This window comes from Glycine soja, chromosome 17 (genome assembly GCF_004193775.1).
Source record: "Glycine soja cultivar W05 chromosome 17, ASM419377v2, whole genome shotgun sequence".
NCBI classification, from domain to species: Eukaryota; Viridiplantae; Streptophyta; class Magnoliopsida; order Fabales; family Fabaceae; genus Glycine; species Glycine soja.
Genome location: NC_041018.1, coordinates 2,060,214 through 2,081,610, shown reverse-complemented (window position 1 = coordinate 2,081,610; position 21,397 = coordinate 2,060,214). Strand labels below are relative to the sequence as shown.

General features: G+C 28.8%; 2 protein-coding genes across 2 annotated transcripts; both read left to right on the top strand.

Moving 5' to 3' along the window:
* Positions 1–2,323: 2,323 nt before the first annotated feature.
* On the top strand, positions 2,324–5,233 carry LOC114393130 (protein DETOXIFICATION 55-like). Its single transcript, XM_028354393.1, has 2 exons — positions 2,324–2,661; positions 3,379–5,233. Exons 1-2 carry the CDS (start codon positions 2,614–2,616, stop codon positions 4,852–4,854), a joined length of 1,524 nt encoding a protein of 507 aa, XP_028210194.1. The 5' UTR covers positions 2,324–2,613; the 3' UTR covers positions 4,855–5,233.
* An 8,937-nt stretch (positions 5,234–14,170) lies between these two features.
* LOC114392798 (FCS-Like Zinc finger 15-like) lies at positions 14,171–15,317 on the top strand. The gene is made up of 2 exons (XM_028354022.1): positions 14,171–14,524; positions 14,830–15,317. Exons 1-2 carry the CDS (start codon positions 14,310–14,312, stop codon positions 15,014–15,016), a joined length of 402 nt encoding a protein of 133 aa, XP_028209823.1. The 5' UTR covers positions 14,171–14,309; the 3' UTR covers positions 15,017–15,317.
* The last annotated feature ends 6,080 nt before the right edge of the window (positions 15,318–21,397 follow it).

The following is a 21,397-nucleotide window of genomic DNA, read 5'->3' as shown; positions in this document are numbered from 1 at the left end:
GATATAATGTGGTTATTTCAGTTTAATGAATCTGAACATGTAACATAGTAATTTTATTTGATTTAAATATAATTATCTTTAATGAAAAATACTGATATAAACCAAGGAAAATAACTAAATGATTGTTTTTTAGGGTGATAATTAGCAGGTAACATAGATTAAAGGAGGTATATTAGAGTCTTAAAGGGTTCGCTAATGATTTAAATGAACGTCATGAAACTTGAAAGAACATTTGCACTCCTAATTTCAAGCGAATGGATAATCAACAAGACATGGTCAACCAACCCCAGTTGAAAGGGTGAAAAAGTTACATATGCCTAGCCATGCAGTTTATAGGCATGGCATGCTTTCGTTATTTGTCAAATTTCCGACTTTACCCACCACCCACGTTCTCACTATGATGAGTTCATTTTTGGAAAGCCACCTTCAACTTTTTGGTAAGTGGTAAAATTCACTGTGTTATTATTGTCTCTCATTTTAATTAAAAAAAATTATGATATAGCAGGGGCGACAATCATTTTATGGTACGGAGTAGAGATTTTTTATTTTTATACTACCGAAACAACTAATAAGAACCTCTCCATGTCGAGTGTATATTTAAGATGAAAAATGTTCTGTGACATGAATTTATTTTTATAAAGCGATTTAGTTAAGAAACTAAATGAAAGAATTTTATTACATTTTCTAAAACTACTAAATGAAAGAGAGAGTTTCTCTTTTGGTCTTAAAAGTACAAACTAGCCACGTAAATGGTAGGTTTCTGGCTTTGTCCCAAAAAGCCAAAAACACAGGGTAGGGGGGACATATGACATAGTATTGGAATTACAAGTTAGGTATAGAAACTTTTTCCTAACAAGGCTTGTGTGCTCCATTAGGAAACTTTGTTTTGTGAGGTTGGAGCGGTTCAGTGATTTTGGATCTATGAAAAAAAATTAATTAGCGCAAACACGTGGTTAAAAGCAATTTTTGCTTACAATACAATCTAATTTTCGACTCTGGTTTCTGATGTGGACCGAAGGTCCCCACAATCCAAATGCTGTTAGTTTCAAAGGCCCTGTTAGTGATTCTTTACTGAAGTAACGTCAAACTAACAAATTATCAAAAGTGATTAATTAATAGCAAAATATATATTCTGCAAAACCATAGTTCCGTTTTTTAAAAAACCTTTTGTACTTCATAAATACTTTATAATGGAAAATGATTCGTAAACACTCAAATACACAAGTGTACAGTTATGTTCTATTTCTTACCATAAAAATGCATGGAGGAAATAATCTAACCTATAATAAATTATACATAAGCCTGAGAGAATATTTGCAGAATGGTTATTATGTCCTATAACTAATATGATCGATTAAATAATTATCAAAACTAATATGATGACACAAATTATTAATATCAAAAACTCATAATTAAATAATGCACCAAAGTTTTGTTCTTTATATAAAATTCTGAAACACAATATTATTCAGCGTGTCAAGTAACTAGAAATGTTACTTCTCAAATCATATACGGAGAGTGATTGCACATGAGATATATTGAATAATTATCAGCACCCAAAATACACAAACATGATCTAATTAGTACATCTACAGTGGCAGTAGTCGATCAGGCTCACATGCACAACTATATTATAATATCTTCCTTTCAAAAAGGAGGATAAGTAATACAGCATAAATATGAATTTACTTGAGTTTACAGCATCAATTGATTAACATGTGACACGGTTTAATTATAAATAAGATATTCTTCTTGTTTACTATTGCAGCAACATATATTCCTCGTACATTCTGGAGTTATTCGTATATCCGTTTGGTATTTGGTTCTGGTTTAACCTATACACAACAAGGAGTACTAACTTATCCCTTTCAGCATGTTCAATGCAAATTTGAATACCATCTATGTGACCTTTCAATAAGGTGGCATAACAGTTCCAAAATAATCGATAAGTATCTTGAGTTTTGGCTGCGACTTAACTATAGCTCATTTTACTTTTCTACTTTTTATTTATCACGTTCCAGTAAAAAGGAGTCACAGAGATAGATTTTCTTACCATAATAGCATTTTAAAACATATCATTCATTTTCTTTCTTACTTTTTTTTTTCATTTCTATCATATCATTTATAAAAATTATTATTATTTTTATTCTTATATTTCTCTTCCTTCCGGCACAATCCATTGAGAAGAAGCTGGATTAGTATTGAAAACTACAGTTAGTTATTCTAAGCTTTTGGGATGATGGGATCATTTTCTTTAAGAAAATAATAGCAATAATATTATAGCTTTTGAGCTTGTCAATCAATGCTAGCAAACGAACATACTACGTAACCGACCACCTTGAAACCTTATAAAAGAGTCTCTCTTTGCTTAATTCCTGATCACACCCACTTTTCTTGCTTCCTCTCCTCGATTTCTAACTCCTCCAGGTCCCGCTCACTTGTGTTTTTTGAAGGAGTGTGTTTTTCGGAGGAGAGGAATATATAAAACACCCCCACCACTATCGATCCCCTTGTGTTCCTCGTAATTTTTTCAATTCTTTCTCCAAACACAAACAGCTAGAAACAAGAAGAAAAAAAAACAAAAAAGAAGGAATACTAGCCAAAAGGTCTAAGATGCTTGCAGAACAGAAATTCCAAAAGACATACCCGACAGTCACCGAGGTAAGAAATTTAATTTACCATTTCATCCTTTCACAACCTTCTTCTCCGTTTCTATGATTTCCACACACACATACACGTCCACTAAATAATGTGGTGCACTGAGTTTTATTTAGGAAAATACTTATCATCCACTTCCATTCTCTTCCATGTCCTATTTTCTGAGTGAGAAATTACCATTATCTCAATTAATCTTTACATCATAATGGAATGGAATATTATTAAAAATAAATTGTAGATTAAAAAACTTAAATAATGTCATATGCATGGGACCATGAAGACATGGACATGGTGATCAAGAAGTATATATCTAATTATTTCTGTCATTTTCTTCTTATTTTTCTTTCTTTTCTATCACATTACATATTACATGGCGGATAATAAAAAAAACCATTAATATTTTATATTACATCTATCCCTTTTTGGATAGACAAACATCATTACTCTTCATTTATGACCTTCAATCAGCCAATGTAAAACCATGATATGATGTACCAAAGAACAATAATATACAAACATTCACTTATTTTAAAAATTTCATAAAAATCTCTCATTTTTTTATCTTTGTTTTCCTATTACATCGTAAATTTTATAATACTTATATTATTATTGTTGTGTGTCTCTAGGTATTTTATAGCATAATGGGTGTTGATGAAAGATTTTTCTATACCAAATTAATATGGATCACTGACGTCTGTATTTTATTTACCATGAATGCAGGTATTGGAAGAAGTAAGGAGAATGACAGACATAGGGTTCCCAATAGCAGCCATGAGTCTTGTGGGTTACCTCAAAAACATGACCTTAGTTGTGTGCATGGGAAGATTGGGAAGCCTGGAATTAGCCGGAGGTTCTTTGGCCATAGGCTTGACCAACATAACCGGTTACTCTGTCCTCTCAGGTCTAGCCATGGGCATGGAACCCCTCTGCACCCAAGCCTTCGGTTCTCGAAACTTGTCCTTACTCTCTCTAACTTTGCAGAGAACAATTCTCATGTTACTGCTATTTTCTCTCCCCATTTCTCTTCTTTGGCTCAACCTCGAATCTCTCATGCTATGCCTTCGCCAGAATCCAGACATAACCCGAGTAGCAACCCTCTATTGCCGCTTCGCAATTCCAGACCTCATTGCCAATAGCTTCCTCCACCCTCTTCGAATCTTCCTACGTAGTAAAGGCACAACTTGGCCACTGTTGTGGTGCACTTTACTATCCATTCTTCTACACCTTCCAACCCTCACTTTTCTAACCTTCAAACTTAACCTTGGCGTGCCGGGAATCGCTATCTCATCCTTTGTTGCCAATTTTAGCAACCTTTTCTTCCTTCTTTTGTACATGTTCTATACACGTGTCCCCAAGGAGTCCTTACACGTGTCTTTACTAATGTCACATAATAATTTAATAATAACATGTAGCAGCAGTACTAGTACTATTGCCAAGGAATGGGGTATGCTAATGAAATTTTCGATACAAAGTTGTCTAGCTGTTTGCTTGGAATGGTGGTGGTACGAGTTGATGACAATTTCAGCAGGTTACCTTGATAACCCTCGTGTTGCTCTAGCCACTGCTGGCATAGTGATACAAACCACGTCTCTTATGTACACTTTGCCAACGGCACTAAGTGCATCAGTGTCAACCAGAGTAGGAAATGAACTTGGAGCGGGGCAGGGTGAAAGGGCAAATTTGTCAACGGTGGTGGCAATAGGATTAGCACTTGTAAGCTCAATATTTGGTTTGTTGTGGACCACAATGGGAAGAGAAAGGTGGGGGAGAGTGTTCACTAGTGATAGCGAGGTGTTACAATTGACCGTGGCAGTGTTACCTATAATTGGACTGTGTGAGTTAGCCAATTGTCCGCAAACCACAAGCTGTGGAATCCTTAGAGGAAGTGCTAGGCCTGGTATTGGGGCTGTTATTAACTTTTGCTCATTTTACTTGGTAGGAGCACCAGTGGCAATTGTTTTAGCCTTCTATTGGAAACTCGGGATGGTTGGTCTGTGTTATGGGTTGCTGGCAGCACAAATCGCATGTGTGGTGTCAATTTTTGGTGTGGTATATAAGACTGATTGGGAAAGAGAGTCATTGAAGGCTAGATGCTTGGTGGGAAAGGCTTCATGTGGCACATTTGCATATGATGAGGACCAAACTGATGCACTCAAATGTGAAGAAGGTGTTGTCTTTCTCAACTCCCAAAAGTGAACAAGATACGTCCCCGATTCACACTAGTGTTGAAGAAATATAGACCATAAAGCAAGCGTATGGCATTACTCAAAGCAAACTTCAACCTAAAATTATTATGATTCTTTTAGCTAGTATTGGGAAAATTTATTTTTATTCACACTCCAAATCTTACATCCTTCCCCTGTATTTGTGTGTGATTATACGTGTGCATTTACATAACCAATTGTGATCATATATTTTTTTTCCTTGCAGCCTTGCAAGGTCTAGGAAGATGGTGTCATGATATATAATTGATATGTAATTGTAATAGTAAGGTTTATCTAATTTGTGCTTGATTAGTATAACAGATCGATTTATATATGTCAGCCGCATGATTCGAATAGTGAGTGGTTTTTTATTTTTTTGGAACTCTAATAGTGAATAGTTATGGATCAAATTAAACAACATCAATGTTATTCATTAGGCAAAATTGTAAAATTGGTCCCCCACTTTATCTCCAATTTTGGATTTGGTCCCCCTATAATTTAATTCACAAATTTGGTCCCCCAGTTTTATAAATCCTTGCAAAATTGGTCCTGGAAGCCCGATTTGGACGTTGACCGTTAACCTTAGACGTTAACTACCACGTGTCAATACCACGTGTCAACGTCTGAGTGGTTCCCTGTAAAGGCTTCATTTTTTGTAGGTAAAATTGCAGTTTTGATCCCCCAATTTTACTCCAATTTCGATTTTGGTCCCCATATAGTTTAATTTACACATTTAATCCCTCAGTTTTATACTTTATAAATTGTTCTTGCAAAATTGATCTTTTAAATGGTTTAGCTACTGGTACTAGAGACATGGTAGGTCTTGATAAATCTCGCACTTCTTTTTCATCGCAAGTTTTTCACTCACTTAGAATCCAGAGAAAAATCACTCTTTGTCTCTCTCCCACTTCCGGGGTTGTTCAACTCGAAAAAGTAACGTATGAATCCCAACCTAGGTCTGAAATTTTCAGATTTTTTACTTTAACAGGTTTTGTAATAATCCCCTATTTTTTTTCTTTTTTTGCTCCCCCGTGCGGTATTATGTGTATACGACTGCTTAAGTGGCCTATGTATGATAATGGTATTTTTGTTTGAAATTTGAAATACAACTTTTCCAGTAATGAAATTTGGCTGAATTTATAAAGAGATTTATAAAACTGAGGGATCAAATGTGCGAATTAAATTATAAGGGGACCAAAATCGAAATTAGAGTAAAACTAGGGGACCAAAAGTACAACTTTACCTAAAAAAATGAAGTCTTTACAGGAAACCACTCAGACATTGACACGTGGCAGTCAACGTCTCAGGTGAAACAATTTTGCAGAGATTTATAAAATTGGGGGACCAAATTTGTGAATTAAATTATAGGGGGATCAAATCCGAAATTGAAGATAAACTGAAGAACTAAAAGTGTAATTTTACTTATTCATTATGAAAACAGATGACAGGTGAAACACGAATTTTAAAAATGGACCAATGATATTTTTTAAAATAAATATTAAATGAAATATAAATTAACCTCATGTGCCATTTATTGATTAAAAATAATGATTTTATAATAAAATAAAATGCTAAACCTCATGTCTAATTTACCAACAATAAATAACAATTTTATAATAAAATAAAATCAGTGCCATTGATTAATTATAAATTATGATTTTCTTTGCATAGCATTATAAATAATGCTTTCAAAACTACTTTATGTCTCACATTTTGTATACTCAGAGTGAGTGAGCCAATTCCACCATGTTAATTTCAGACTATATGGTAAGAGAAATTCATATTCCCTTGGCTAAATCAGATTGGCATTGACCATGTTTGTGGAGAAGCCAATAAGGAGGTGCTGACTTCCTTGCAAATTTGGGACACTCGGGAACCTTTTCTTGTCAAGTTTTTAATGTTCCCCTTCTCCCTCATGTTCCTATCCTTCGCGAAGATACGTATGGAACAGCATTTGCTAGATTTACTTTGTAATCTGTTTAGTCTTGGGTTTAATTATCTTCACTTTATTAAGCATGCATGTGCTAGCATGTGTTGAAAAGCATGCATGTGCGGGGACACAGAGTGAGAGGAATATCATTATGGTACGTTCATTTATGAGAAAACTAAACATCACTGTCTTTTTTGCCACTTATGTGCTAGTTGCAATTTTGTTAGATGTTCTTAATATGGATACACATTGAAGAAGTAATCTTGAGCCACTGAAGATCATATTCTTTATTCCAATATACATGTAGTGAGTAGTGAGTAGTGACGCGTCCCTACTTCCCCTACCATATCACACATCCCTTTTGAATTAATTGAATAGACTCGACATATGGTCACATGCGAACAAGTTTGGCAGAAATTAAAGTACCAATTTGAAAGAAACACGGACCTGCCTTTCTCAAATAAATATCCATCATTATACTTTTCACAGAATTTCTTTGATTATGATGTATAGGAGTAATTATTAACACTGGTGGTAGCAGTAGAAATAATAGCAGCAGTGGTGATGTTATTGTGATGGTTAATGGTAATCACAATGATACTATCATCACTTAAATGAGTCTTTTAATCTTAACTTTCAAAGATATAGATAGTCGAATAGTTTAATTTAATTATTATAAAAAAAATATAAATAGTTAAAAATCTTATATATATTTTTTAACCAATTAATTCTCAATCAGTTTGGAGCGAGATAAATACTTAAGTCATTAATAATTAGCTTAATTATTAGGGATAACAATTTTTAACGGTAGGATACTAATATATTCCCTAGTAATCGAGTCCAGAATCCAAATTTTGTTTTGAACATCATTTTTGTTTTCAACTTTCCCAAATGAAAACACACCGTGGTCGCAACTCTACATTTTCAAAATTATTGTTTTAGTGTTTGTTACTCTTATCGCTACTGATTTACGACAACAACTAAAGTGGAAGGGGTTAATTTTTGTTGTTTTTTTTTTTTTTGTTACAGGTGGAACTACAATTTAAATCCTTCATTGAAAGACATTCACACAATCACAATCATTCAATCGTCGCTCAAGTGAGATTATTTCCTATGAGATAAATATATACACGGGAAACAAAATACTACGGAGTAACACACAAATTTGATCTCTGTAAAAAAAACACACAATTTGATCATTGAATGAAAAAATATTTAATATTTCAAAAATATATGATGCGTTCATTTTTTTTCATTAAGTATGATGGTTTATAGAAAGATGTTGTAGAAAATTGTTAATCTGTTTAAATAAAATCTAAGATGCTAACTTTGGGTTTAAATATGACGTGATATAATATAAGGTTGCATTTATGAATGTGGGTAACACAATCTCGAATAGAGATATAAAGGAAGATAATATAACTGCGCCAATAAATTAAGTTGCATTGTTGAACAACGGATGAGCTCTTTCCTATATCACATTATCACTTATTATTCAACTAGTCTGAGACTTGAATCAACTTGGAGGAAGTTTTGCAGAGAAAAAAAAAATGCTCATGAGAATTGTTACTTGGTAAACAGCATGGTTAATAAAAAGTTTTAGGGCCTGAGTTGGGTAAACAGGTACTGCGTTTAAAAAAAAACTAAAAATAGAGTTTGTGAACATATAAAAACTATGGGATATTTCGGACTAAATCAAATTAAGGGTGGAGAAAGAAACTAATTTTTTGTTGGTCCATAGAGACAGTACATTTTGAATTCATATGCAGAGAAGTCGTTATTTCTGTACTTATAAGAATTGGGCCTTTCCGATCATAATCTGGGTTATTGCTTCCTGCCCCCTCAAATTTTGCTTCCTACACCTTTACAGAATATGTTTTATTCAGATTGACAATTCTGCAAGCCAAAAGGTATAACCAATCCGGGATATAATTTTACATTCTGGATTTACAAATTGGAAAGCCGAAAAAGGATGCAGGAAGCAACGACTCATAATCTGTTTAATAAGAACCGTCTCAAGACTTGGGTTCTTGGTAAAAGTGTCTTGGTGTATTTTTATCTGACATATTTCTAGTTCGAGAAATGCTAGCAAGAAGTAATGATTTTTTTAGCATTCTCTTTTTTATTGATTAAATTTTACTGAAATTCACGTAATATTATGAGTCTTGCTTCATATTTAATAAACATCACTAATAAATTTGTAATTTTTTTAAAAATTAATCAATGGTCAAATATATGTTTTTTTTTTCGATATCATGATCAAATATGTGTTATAAAATATGCAACAAGTACTCTTTTAGTTTTAAAACACCCCCCAAAGTATATCTTATTTAATCCAAGGTGTGGGCACTGATTTGTAAATAGTGTGCATTTGAAAACTCGTAGAAAAATCAAAATTCACGTTTAATACGTGAAAAGTATAATTATTTACTTATAAAAAATATATTTGTAACATGAAACTAAACATGCTAAATGTCCATCAAATGTGGAATGTAATGAGAATTGCATTAAGTTAATTTACCCCACTTTTGTCAAGAATAATAAAAACATACCATCTGACTACTTTAAAGTGAATTTTTAAAAGAAAATATAGAATTTTGGTTGGAAATTGAAAAATCAATAGTTAAGGTTTTAATAATTTTATCATACATTATACATGTGTATAATTTGTTTTAGTTTTAAAACTGTTAATTTTTAATCAATGATGACATTTTGTATTGTAAAATAGTAAACTCTATAAACATGTAAGTCCATTTATATACTAATTAAAATTTTAGGTTCCGGGATAAATTTCTATTTAAGAAAATTGTTTATATAAGGTAAGACTATATGACTCTTAAGTAAGTCTTATGTTTTGTTTGGATGTAAAAAGAAATATAGATAAAAGAAATATGGTGGAAAAAAAGTAAAAAGAGGAGAAAATAAATGGTTATGATAAATTTTGAAGTTGTTTTGATTTTAAAAAGTAAGAGAAAGGTATAAAGGACGGGGAAAATTTGAGTTATCTCCCTGTATGTATTTGGGGTTAAATATAAAATATTAAAATGAGAAGAAACAAAATAATATATTTGTTATAAAAAATTATCTATATATAATAATAATAACAGTAATACTTTTGTAGCGCTTATACAACCCTTATTGTAGGGTAACATGATGTGATATTTTCAAATAATTAAGGAAATTGGATTAATACACTGAATAAGGAATATTTATGTTTTTTTATTCGTAAGAATTATGAATGTAATTTGGTATATAACTGCTATTACTACGTTTATTGTAGGGTAACATGATGGGATATTTTCAAATAATTAAGGAGATCGGATTAATATAATGAATAAGGAATATTTATGTTTTTTTTTATTCGTAAGGATTATCAATGTAATTTGGTATATAATTGCTATTACTATTTGTTATTATTATTACGGTTATTATTGTTATTGTTGCTTATGTTATTATCATTACTGATTTTTTAGTGAATTGTTTTAAAATATATACCAATGATTTTTATGTTTTACTTTTGCATGAAAAATTAAAGAATAATAAAATGAAAATAAAAAATCCGAAAATGCGTTATCTCAAATCTAGCATCTCCTTGTAAGAAACTTTGGTTCCTTTTTTTTTTTTTTTTTTTGGACAGAGTAATGAACCTTAGTTTAAAACTTGAAGCCTTTTGTATTTCAAATTGGAATGGCGACACTGTGACACAATAGGCAATAAATCAACTAGGGTCTACATTATATATCTTGGTCCCAATATGATATCTTGGTCTTACAAGAAATAATGTATAATAACCTGTTCTTTTATTAAAGCTAAGTATGGCACCATTGCCTCAACCACTGTTGAAGCTCTTGGGTTAAGTATTTTTTTCTCAAGAACTTGGTTTTGCCTCCCCTTAGTCTCCCACTCCTTTTTAGATGAATTTGGTGCAACTTATTTGTGTATTAATCAAGTTTTTTCTACTCATACTGTCAGACATGCTATATTGGCTATCATTTTCTTCATGATATTTTGCAAGTAGCAAATTGTAGGTTTCTCAATTTGTAAATCCCATAACTATTTTATTAGAATAAAAAAATATTATTTTTCTTGATTTTTACATAATAAGAACCTTAAACGACACATAAGAAACAGATGGAATAGTAAATAATTATTATTTTAGTGTTTCTTGTACACTTTTTATTAAACTTGTTTTATAAAAAGAATTAATAAAAAATGAGACTTAAACAATTTTAAACTAACCCCAAACTAATAAACTTATGAATAAATTAAAATTGATTTGGTGGTTGAAAGGAAAAGGAGGAAGGGAGAGGTTACATTTTCAAATTTCTCACTATCATTCTAATAAAAATTAGTAAGTAGTATTTTTTGATAAAAAAAAATTAAAATTAAAATACATGTCCCTAAAATAAAATAAGTAATTTAGAGAATAAAATTATAATTACATGCATATATAATCATATAAGTACGAGTGAAAAGATAATTTTATAAATAAAATTATATATATTCAGTTAAAAGAAAAATAAATTAGTTATTAAAATTATATCATAAAAAAACAGATTTAAAATTTTGCAGTTTTTATTATTTAAATTTACAATATTTGAGTTAAACTTTTTCGGTTTACAACTGAACACGTGTACGTCTAATTAGTAATTACAATTTGTGTGTGTGAATTGAATGACATGACATGACCAGGGTAAGATTTATGAAGAACACCGAACGAAGCAACATAAACTTCAATCCGGCTAGACAGGGACAACAGCGACGGTGGCGCCGGCTTCATATAAAGAATCTTTCGTACTACACTGCAGAGACTCTCTGCATATATTTTTACAATTTACAAGTGTTTTTTTTTTTAAGAAAGGAAATCAATTTATATCATATATTATGAGATTTTAAATAGATTTGGGAATGTCAACAAAAGACTGACAGCTAGAATAATTAATGTCTCCCGAGTTAAGAGTCAGTAACACAATTAGTTTGTCTTCTGATAAAACATATCTTTATATTTGTAAAAAAAAAAAAGAATATATCTTTGCACAACCTAAGTATGGCTCCTAAGTCTGACTGAGCTGGATATCTAATATTAAAACTATCGATCTCAACTTTACAATCTAATTCAAAATGATCCGTTTGTAATCCAAGTCAGGAACTCACCTTGTAGCAGCCTCAAGAAGGGTCATAGCTTCTACTTCAACAGGCCACAAAAGACCTTCAAAAATATGTTTGTCTTTGCAAAGATAAATCGATCCAAATCATCCCATAAGCATAAACCAATACCAAAACACCTTTGATCAGGAAACAAGACAAGACAGCATCTAAATTTACAAGTAATACTACGCTAATGGCCTAGTGCTTTTACCTATTAGGGTTCTTTGGATAACAATTGCCGGGAATTATTCCCCGATACATTTCATCATCATCAATATTCTGTATTATTATTTATTTAATAGTCTATTCATTTTTATACAATAAAATTTTTTTTTTCATTTTTTGTATTGAGATAACTTTAATTAGGTATATTTTTACTTCTGAAATGTGTTATTCATTTATTTGTTTCTATTTAATACCTAATATTTTTAATTTTTGAAATATAATATTGATATAGTAACAAAAGACGAAAGAAATAAAGGAAAGAAAGCTAGTGGGTTCAAATTCTCTTATTAACAAACTAACCATTAACATTTATCAATAAAAAAAAACTATTTTGTATTATACATGGTAACTTTATTAAAAGTTATAATAATTATTTTTAAATATATAAATTTTGTTATAATTAAATTTTAATTATGCTTATAATTAAGACTCATAATTATTAAGTATTTTTAAATGTATAAATAATATTTAAGATTTACAATAAGTAATTTAAGTTATAATATAAGATTATTTTAAATTATTCACAATTTATTTTTTAAAAATATATTGAAATTCAATTTTGAGATTAAAAAAAAAAGATATATAGTTTGAATTTGAAATGATTGAAAGGCAAAATGGTTTGTCACCTGCTTGGGAATGAAAGACGCATCGTGTGAAATGCACCTAAAATGAAGTATTGAAAATATCCCATGGAAAAATTCTTCAAGGTATGTATTTTAATTTATAACATAGGATCAGATTTAAGATATGCAGTCAATAATTTAAATTATGATATAAAATTATTTTTAATTTTTAATATTTTAAAAAGTAATTTTTAATTTAAAGATAAAGACAAAGATAAATGAAAAATAATTTAAGATAATTGAGAGAGAAATTTTGATTAATTAGAAAAGAGTTTCGTAATTATTTAATAATTTTACACTAATATTTAATAGTATAATTTATCGTTTGTATGAACTTAAGATAATTATAATAATAAAAAATTTTAAAAAAATATATCATAGATTATAATTTGTAATAAAATGATAATGGTAAACTACTTTACTTTTGATGTAAGATTTTTTTTCTCATACCATAAATAGATAAATAGTGTGTCAAATACTAGTACATCTCAAAGTAAGAGAAGAAAGGAAATACTTAAAATCTCTCTGATTGATAAAGTGGAAATGTTAGTCTCCTATTTGTCAATTTTAATTTCCAATATAACTATATTGGAGTAAAAAAGTTGTATTTCTTAAAATTAATGGTAGCAAAGATCAAACGTACATTTACACGTATATGAACTGGTTTAATAAGTTTTTATGCAAAAGCACCAAATTAATTGAAAATTTGCGAGACTAAACTATATATATTTAACCTTAATAAAAAAATATAGATTTTGATGTTGTAAGGATATTATTTGAATGAATATAGACATTTGAATGACATTGAACAAGAAATAATTTCAATCAAACTCTAATCCAAGAAAAAGATGGATGCACATTATAGCCCCATGTCCCGTATGGTAGTACTAAAAGTAAAAGGATTAGCTTTGGCTGGTTGCAAAAAAGTGTGTTGGGGGAAAAGACAAAGACAAACCCTAAGAGGTGTGACTGTTTATCTATCTTGAATTTCAAACGTTCAAAAATGCAGTGATACTCACACAACCCATGCAGTGCTTCACCTAAAAGCTCTCACTAAAGTTAAATGCGACGGGGCATTCAGTCATTCATTCCCCTCCCCCCTTCTTTACCATGATAAAAGTTCAGTAGTAGATCCATGAATGAATGAATGGAATGGATGGATACATGCATGCCCCCAGCCAAAATGCTGCTACCAAACACATTAAACGCTAGAGGACAAAAACCGGCCCAATTTTCCAACCCCCTCAAAATAAAAATAATATATTTCGAAAATGAAATGGAAACTAAAAACTCCACTACGTGGCACTTGGATACCAAAAACAGTCACATCTTTGCCTACGCTAATCGCTCCTTCTTACTGCTCTATAGCTGTAGGGGACCCACTCTTGCTACTATTTCTTTCCTTCTCCTTAATTCTCTTGTTCTATTTATCTTATTTCCTCCACCATTTTTTCATCCACCACCACCAACACCAAGAATTTAAAGTGTGACAAAGAAAGCAAGCATAGAATAGAATGAAAGATGGTGGGTCTTAGTGTAGTCCTGGAAGCCCAGAAGAGTTGCATCAACAAAAAGACACCTCAAGTCATTAACAAAACCACCATGCTGATGCTTAGCAGCATCCACAACAAACCCTCCCCTCAACCTTCTTCTCTTTTTCAGCCACCCACTTTTCTTGACCAATGCTTTCTTTGTGGGAAGAGACTCTTGCCAGGGAAAGACATCTACATGTACAAGTGAGTGAGTCCTTTTATTAACAAATATTATATATATATATATATATATAATACCCTTCTCTCTCTTTTATTTTTTTTGTTTTTATCATATAGCATCGCGTGTGTGATCCATGAAACTAATACGGCTTTTGTTGTTGTTGTTCTCGTTTATGTTTTTAGTTATTATTTTTTTTTCACTCTAAGCTCAGATCGATCTTGTAATGTCTAGATCTTTTGTTGTTGTTCATTGATGTTTAAGAAGGTTATTGAACTTAGAGTTTTTTTCTTTCTTTTTTGGGTTGTGGCTTGGAATATGAATATTGTAGAGGGGACAGGGCATTTTGTAGCGTGGATTGCAGGTGCAAGCAGATTTTCAGCGACGAGGAAGAAGCTATTCAGAAAGAGAAGTGTTCTTTGGCTGCCATGAGGCCCACATCGTCTAGTTCTTCCACCTCAACGGCACGTCATCACCGGAAAGGAACAAGAAACCGAGGGGGTGGTGCTTATTTTTAGAGGAAGAAAGAAAAAGAAAAAGAAGAGATCATCAGAAAATGGGAGGATTGTAATTTTTGGCGACCACATTCCAGTTTTACCCATGGTTTCTTTTGTTAATGACATCACAGCCCCTTGTCCTTTTTGCTTCCTAGTATGAAGCCAAAATGTCCTTTCGGCTTTTTATTTTTTGGGGTCCAACTTATAACTGTACGAAATCTGAGACCTGAGCATTTTCTCTATGGTGGTTGTTGCAATGCTTTCGCTTTATTGCTCAGAACGCACAGAGAAATACTTAAAAAAAAAAAAATAGTTGTCGACAGTTGGAAGGGTGTTTGTGGCATCTTATTATGGTTGCTTTGTTGAAATCAAGTACTATTAATGGGTTAATGTTAATGTCTAGCATGAATTAATTAAAATAGAGGAGACGTTTGAGCGTGAGCGATGGTGATGGTTCTTGAAGTCATCGTAGGCTTAATAAATCTTAATGCTCATGCACCACACACACTCACTCACTCACTCACTGACTTTGCCTTGGGGCTTGTGGCAAGGAATAGCGGTGATTGTTTTTAAGCAAAATGACAATGGACTACACTGATCAAGTTTCCTTATCTGACGCGCATTTGTGAACTTGTCGGGGTTAAGTACAATGCCACATTTGATATTTCTAGCTACCTCCTCTCAGGTGCTGATGGAACACTCTTGTTCAACTATCTATCCTACTTAATTAGCATCTTTGATTTCTCATACAGATCTTAAAGTTCATATCAGTTATAAGATTAATCATCCGTCATTAACTTAATCACATTTAAAGTTTTCTTTCAAAAATATATTATATGAAAATCACAATTATTACTTGAGTTACACTCTTGCATAAGAAACTTGTTGTTTAAATTAGTATACATATAACATTATTGATTTATACATAATTTTTTGTGTGTTAAATAAACAGTTAATAACAGATATGCGGAATTAGTTTTCTATTCTGTGCTTAACTGTAAGATGCAAGGTAATCCATTATTATTGGAGTGATAATAGAGTTTACGTTAGCGTTTGTGTGGATTTGTTGGGCGCAGTGCCTAATCCTGAATGGTAAGTTGGCAAAGTGCTAGCAAGTGCCAATAGAATATTGTGATTCGACTCCAACTTTAATGATATTTGTTTTGGATCGCAATCTGGGGAGACTGAGCAAACAACAGGGTGAAGTTATTCGGTGAAGTTTGTCTCTAACACGTGTATATTAATAAATCTTACCTTGTAAATTCTACTTCATATATTTCACCAGACAAGTTGTAGGATTTAATTAAGATAAACTTATAATATAAATTATTTTTTATTATAAATATTTTTATATTATAAATTGTTTTGTATGACTGTTTATAAATTTACTGAGTTTTTAAGTTATCACCACTTTAAAAATCGTGTTTAGAATATTTTTTATTAATTGATTGTATAAAAATTTATATATCATATATAGGTTATCGACATTTCAGCTCATTTTTTATTTTTATTTGTTAAAAAGCTTGTTTGGTGGTTGAATAAACAAGTTTTTTTTTAAAGTAATTTATAATGTTTTTTTAAAATGTTATTTGAAATAATTTTTTTTAAATCTTTTAACTTTTGAGTATGTTTGGAAAAATTAGCAAGCTAAAAAGTTAGTTGATAACTAAAAGTTAAAAAATTAACTTATTAAATTAAAAATATTAAGTAAAACTAGTTAAAGTAAATGAAAAATGTAAAATGAAAGAAAAATAATAAAATCATGATTTATTTAAAAAATGTAATAAGGAAAATGAATAAATATATCAAGGATAGAAGTAAAAGAAAATATAAAAAATTAGAAACTAATATTTCAAAAAATATTAAAAACTACTAAAAAAAGATTATTTATCGAATAATTAAATGAGTTTTTTATTAATAAAAAAAATAGAAATTAACTGAAATGTCTTATAGAATATAATTTCTATCTTTTTTATTTTTTTTTATTTTTAATAAATTTATCAAAAAAATATTTTTCTTTTTATATAAATCATAATTTTATTATTTTTTATCGTTTTATATTTTAGTTACTCAATAGTTATTTTTAATAAACACTTATATAATTTAATACATTAATTTTTCAACTTCCAATTAATTTTAGTAATATAGTCAATAAAGTATCAAACACATAAAGGGATACAAAATTATTCTAATTTAATTATTGGTTTTGAGTTTAAGTTTTATGTATGCGATTGTGTTGTTTAAAAGAAGAAGCTTGTTAAATACAACTGCGTCAAAAAAATAGCTTTGTTAAGTATTATCCATAGGAATTTTATTTGGGTTTCGGTATCAATCTAAAGATATTTGTTCTAAAGTAAATCGAATATATTACCTCACATTTTAATTATTTTCAAGAATTTGATGAATTTCTAATTACACATATTCTTCGTATAAAAAAAATTACACATTCTTTTTTTTTTTAAAAAAAAGTAGTCACAGATATCATATTTTAAAGAATAATAATCATGAAAATATTTCTCCAAACCTAAAAATAAACCACTTCTCTGGATAAAATAGTGCAATTATTTTAATTAGAAAATGACCTCCAGATACTTTCTTATTTATCAAGTATCTATTTGTTTTTTGTACAAAAAACAAGTATCTATTTAATTTTCTTTAAAATGACGATACATTATGATTTCTTCTCTCTTATAAACTGTATAACTCAATGTTGATTTTTTTTTTACTGAAATGTACGTATATAACTCAATGTTGATATATTTGAATATAAAATAAGAAGAAAGCTTTGGAACAAAGTGCACGCACGGCTTAAAAATTTAGCACCAAAATAGGCTAGCAAGCATTAAACTACAATTTCTCAAACTGATGAATCGTGGTGAGGACCACATGTTGGTATGCCTACCCAAAGGATAGATATTAGTCGCATATATAACATTGTAACAGAGTCAAATATCTTTTGAATTAAACAATGTTTGTGGAATAACTTTTTTAATAGTGAAATCATATATAGGAATTGAAAGTGATTAAGTGGTTACAGTGACAGTTTACTAAATTGTAAGATCACATTTCTTGTTGCTTTTTTCACATTATTTTTTCTGTTGTATATTACAGTCTAACACACGTGATCGGGTAAATTCACATTCATTCATTGGAAACATAAAATTATTTTAAGCTTTAGCGAAAAGAAATCATTACTCGTTAATATTTTCTTAAAATCGATTGTTGGATCGAAAGTTCGTTTTATTTAGATTATATATACAAAATTTTATATTAATTATTACTGCATTTATATAAATTAAAATCCACATAATATAAAATTTTTCAAAATATACAAAAATATGGATCATTTAATTATTTTATTATTTTTTAATTTTAATAATATTTCACATAGATAATCTTTATAATATGTAGATATAATTTAATGATTAGATCGATAAAAATTATATTCCATATCACATTATAAAATGATATAATAATTATTTAAGTTTCACCGATACAATTTAATTATATATATATATGTAATTGGTTGATAATACAATTTTTTTTACGATATTTACACTTATAATATATAAAAATTAAACTATACATAAATCTCTTTATTAAGATTTAAGAGTGTTCATCGAATTGACTCGTTAAATTCAATAATCCAAATAAAACCAGTTAAATTGGTTTGGTTAATTGATTTATTTCATTTTAAATTCGAACCAAGCAAATTATAATTGATTCAGTTATTGGATCTATACTTTCTATTACGAACCAACTTGATGACCCAAACAATTGTTTTTAAACTTTAATTTCTTCTTCATTTTGATTTTATTGTGATCTTATCTAGTGTTAGCAAGTGTCTTAATTTGCTCATACTAATTATGTAATTTTTTTTTATCACATGTTATAGTAAAAAGTTATGAAATATACAAAGTGATAATTATAAAAAAATATTATAACTAGAATAAATATTTAGTCATTAAATAACAATTGATATTTTACCTTTAATTTATATATATATATATATATATATATATATATATATATATTAAAATTTTATACAAAATAGACAAACATAAGAGATTAAAATATGAAAAATATAATAATTGATTTATTTTTTATTTTAACCTGTTCATTAATTCAAACCAAACTAAACCTAACCAATTAAATACAATTTATTCATATTTAATTTTTCCAACCAAAAAATTCAACCATAAAAATCCCTATTCTTTTTATGTTTTATATCAAACACTATTAATCCCTAAACATGTCACTACTGGAAAAGTTTTATTTAAAGACGGAATTTAGATCTATCAGACGGATGAAAAAAAAAAAAAAGACACGGATATGTCCACTTTATGTATTTTCATTCCAATATCCGTATCAACTCTTTGGTGTCAGATGATTGTCAACAAATTTGTATCTAGTTACCACTTAAATGAAATTAAAAATTCTAATATATGAGAGACGGATATTTATCCATCTCTATATTTTTTATATATAGTAACATAGTTTTACTATCATATCATCTTAACCATTCATTAAAAATCAAAGTCAATTACCTATATAGAGTGCATCAATATTTATGTCTTTAAATCAGAGAGGGGGCATCCAGGGACTTTAATCCCCCTCCCTCAAACTCCTTTTAATTACATAATAATATATTTTATGCGAAAAAATATATTATTAACAATATATAATAATAAATATACTATTTCTAATAAAACTAAAATTAAATAATATATACTAGTTAGTGTATAATAATATACACCAATTAATAATATATGTATACGTTACTACTTTCAATAAAAAAATATTAATTAATAAATCTGATAATTAATACTTGTTATAATTGATTATATGCTAATTTTTTTAATATTGAAAAAATACTAATATTTTAATAATGTATATTGCTACTAATTATAATCTAACCATATATATATTATACTAATTAGGAAATTTGATTATTTTTAGTTATTATTCTATTTGATGTGTTTATTCCTTTTTTACTGTGCGAGTAATGTTTGATTGTTAATGTTATTGTGAGACAAAAATTATTTTAAATTTGAAAAAAATATAAACAAATATATGTTCTTATTGTATCATTTGAAATAAAAATAATAATTTTAATTTTACGTGTAAAAATAATAAAGAATTTTATAAAATTCATTATTTATTAAATATTTATTTATTAGAATTTAGATATTTAAATAATTAAATTTCAAAAAAAATATTCAACCTTCCTTTGATGATTTTTCTGGATCTATATCTGCTTAAAAACGAAAGAAATAGTAAGAGATTGAAATCATTATAAATAGTATTTTATTAACTATATGCAATAAAAAAAAATAACTAATATAAGATTGTTTAATCCCCATTTTAATATAAGATTGAAAAATAACCATTATATGTTTTTCAGAGACGAAAAATGTCTGCCTCTATACAAGTTTTTTTTTTTTTTTTTCTGTTAGAGCGTCGGTAGAAGCATTCAAATAAATTGAGAGTGAATTAGCAAAAAGGATGTTGATATAGCAAAAGCTTTTTAAAGGGCTTAAGTTAGTGGTAGCCCATCTAAATTCATGGTCCGTATACCTGAAGTTCGGGAGACTATGTCGGTCCAGCAGAAATAAAAAAAGAAAAAAGAAAAAATGAGAATGACCACCCATAAGGCTGATATGGAGAAGAAGAAGAAACGCAGGAGACTATTATTCATTGTTAGAACCATTAAATTAAAAAAGAATAATAAAATATAGAAATAGAGAAGTTACTCCATTTATTCTTAGACTAACATGATCTCTTCTTTTAAAATATTGTTTCAAGTTGTTATTTGGATGAAATAAGTGTAAATTGTTGAATCTGGATTTTTTTTCCAAAGAATAACAAACTAAAGTAATATCATAAAAATTATTTACTAAAAATAATTAAGAAAATAAAATTCCTTATATATATATATATATATATATAAAACAAATGTCTTTATTAATATAATTTCTTAGTTATTTTTAGTAAATAAAACACTTGTTATATAAGGAATTTAAATTTTATTTGAATTTTATTTTCATATTTAATTAATTAAAAAATTAATTTTATTTAATATTATATTTTTTATTTCAGACTATTTAACTTCTTAATATTATTGTTAATTCTCATTTGCAAAAAATATTTTAGTATTATTTGTAATTTAAGATATTACTTTAGTTTTTTGTATAATATTATAGTTTAGTATTTTAAAATATTTATTTTTGAATTGTAATTTTCATCTTTAAAATATTTTTTAACGTGTAAATTTTTTAAAACTTATTTTTATAATTTTATTTGGGGTATTGTAATATTTTTACTATTTTTATATTTATTTTTGATGTTTTTAAATATTTATTTTATGATATTTTTGCCTTTAAAATATTTTTTGTTATTGTT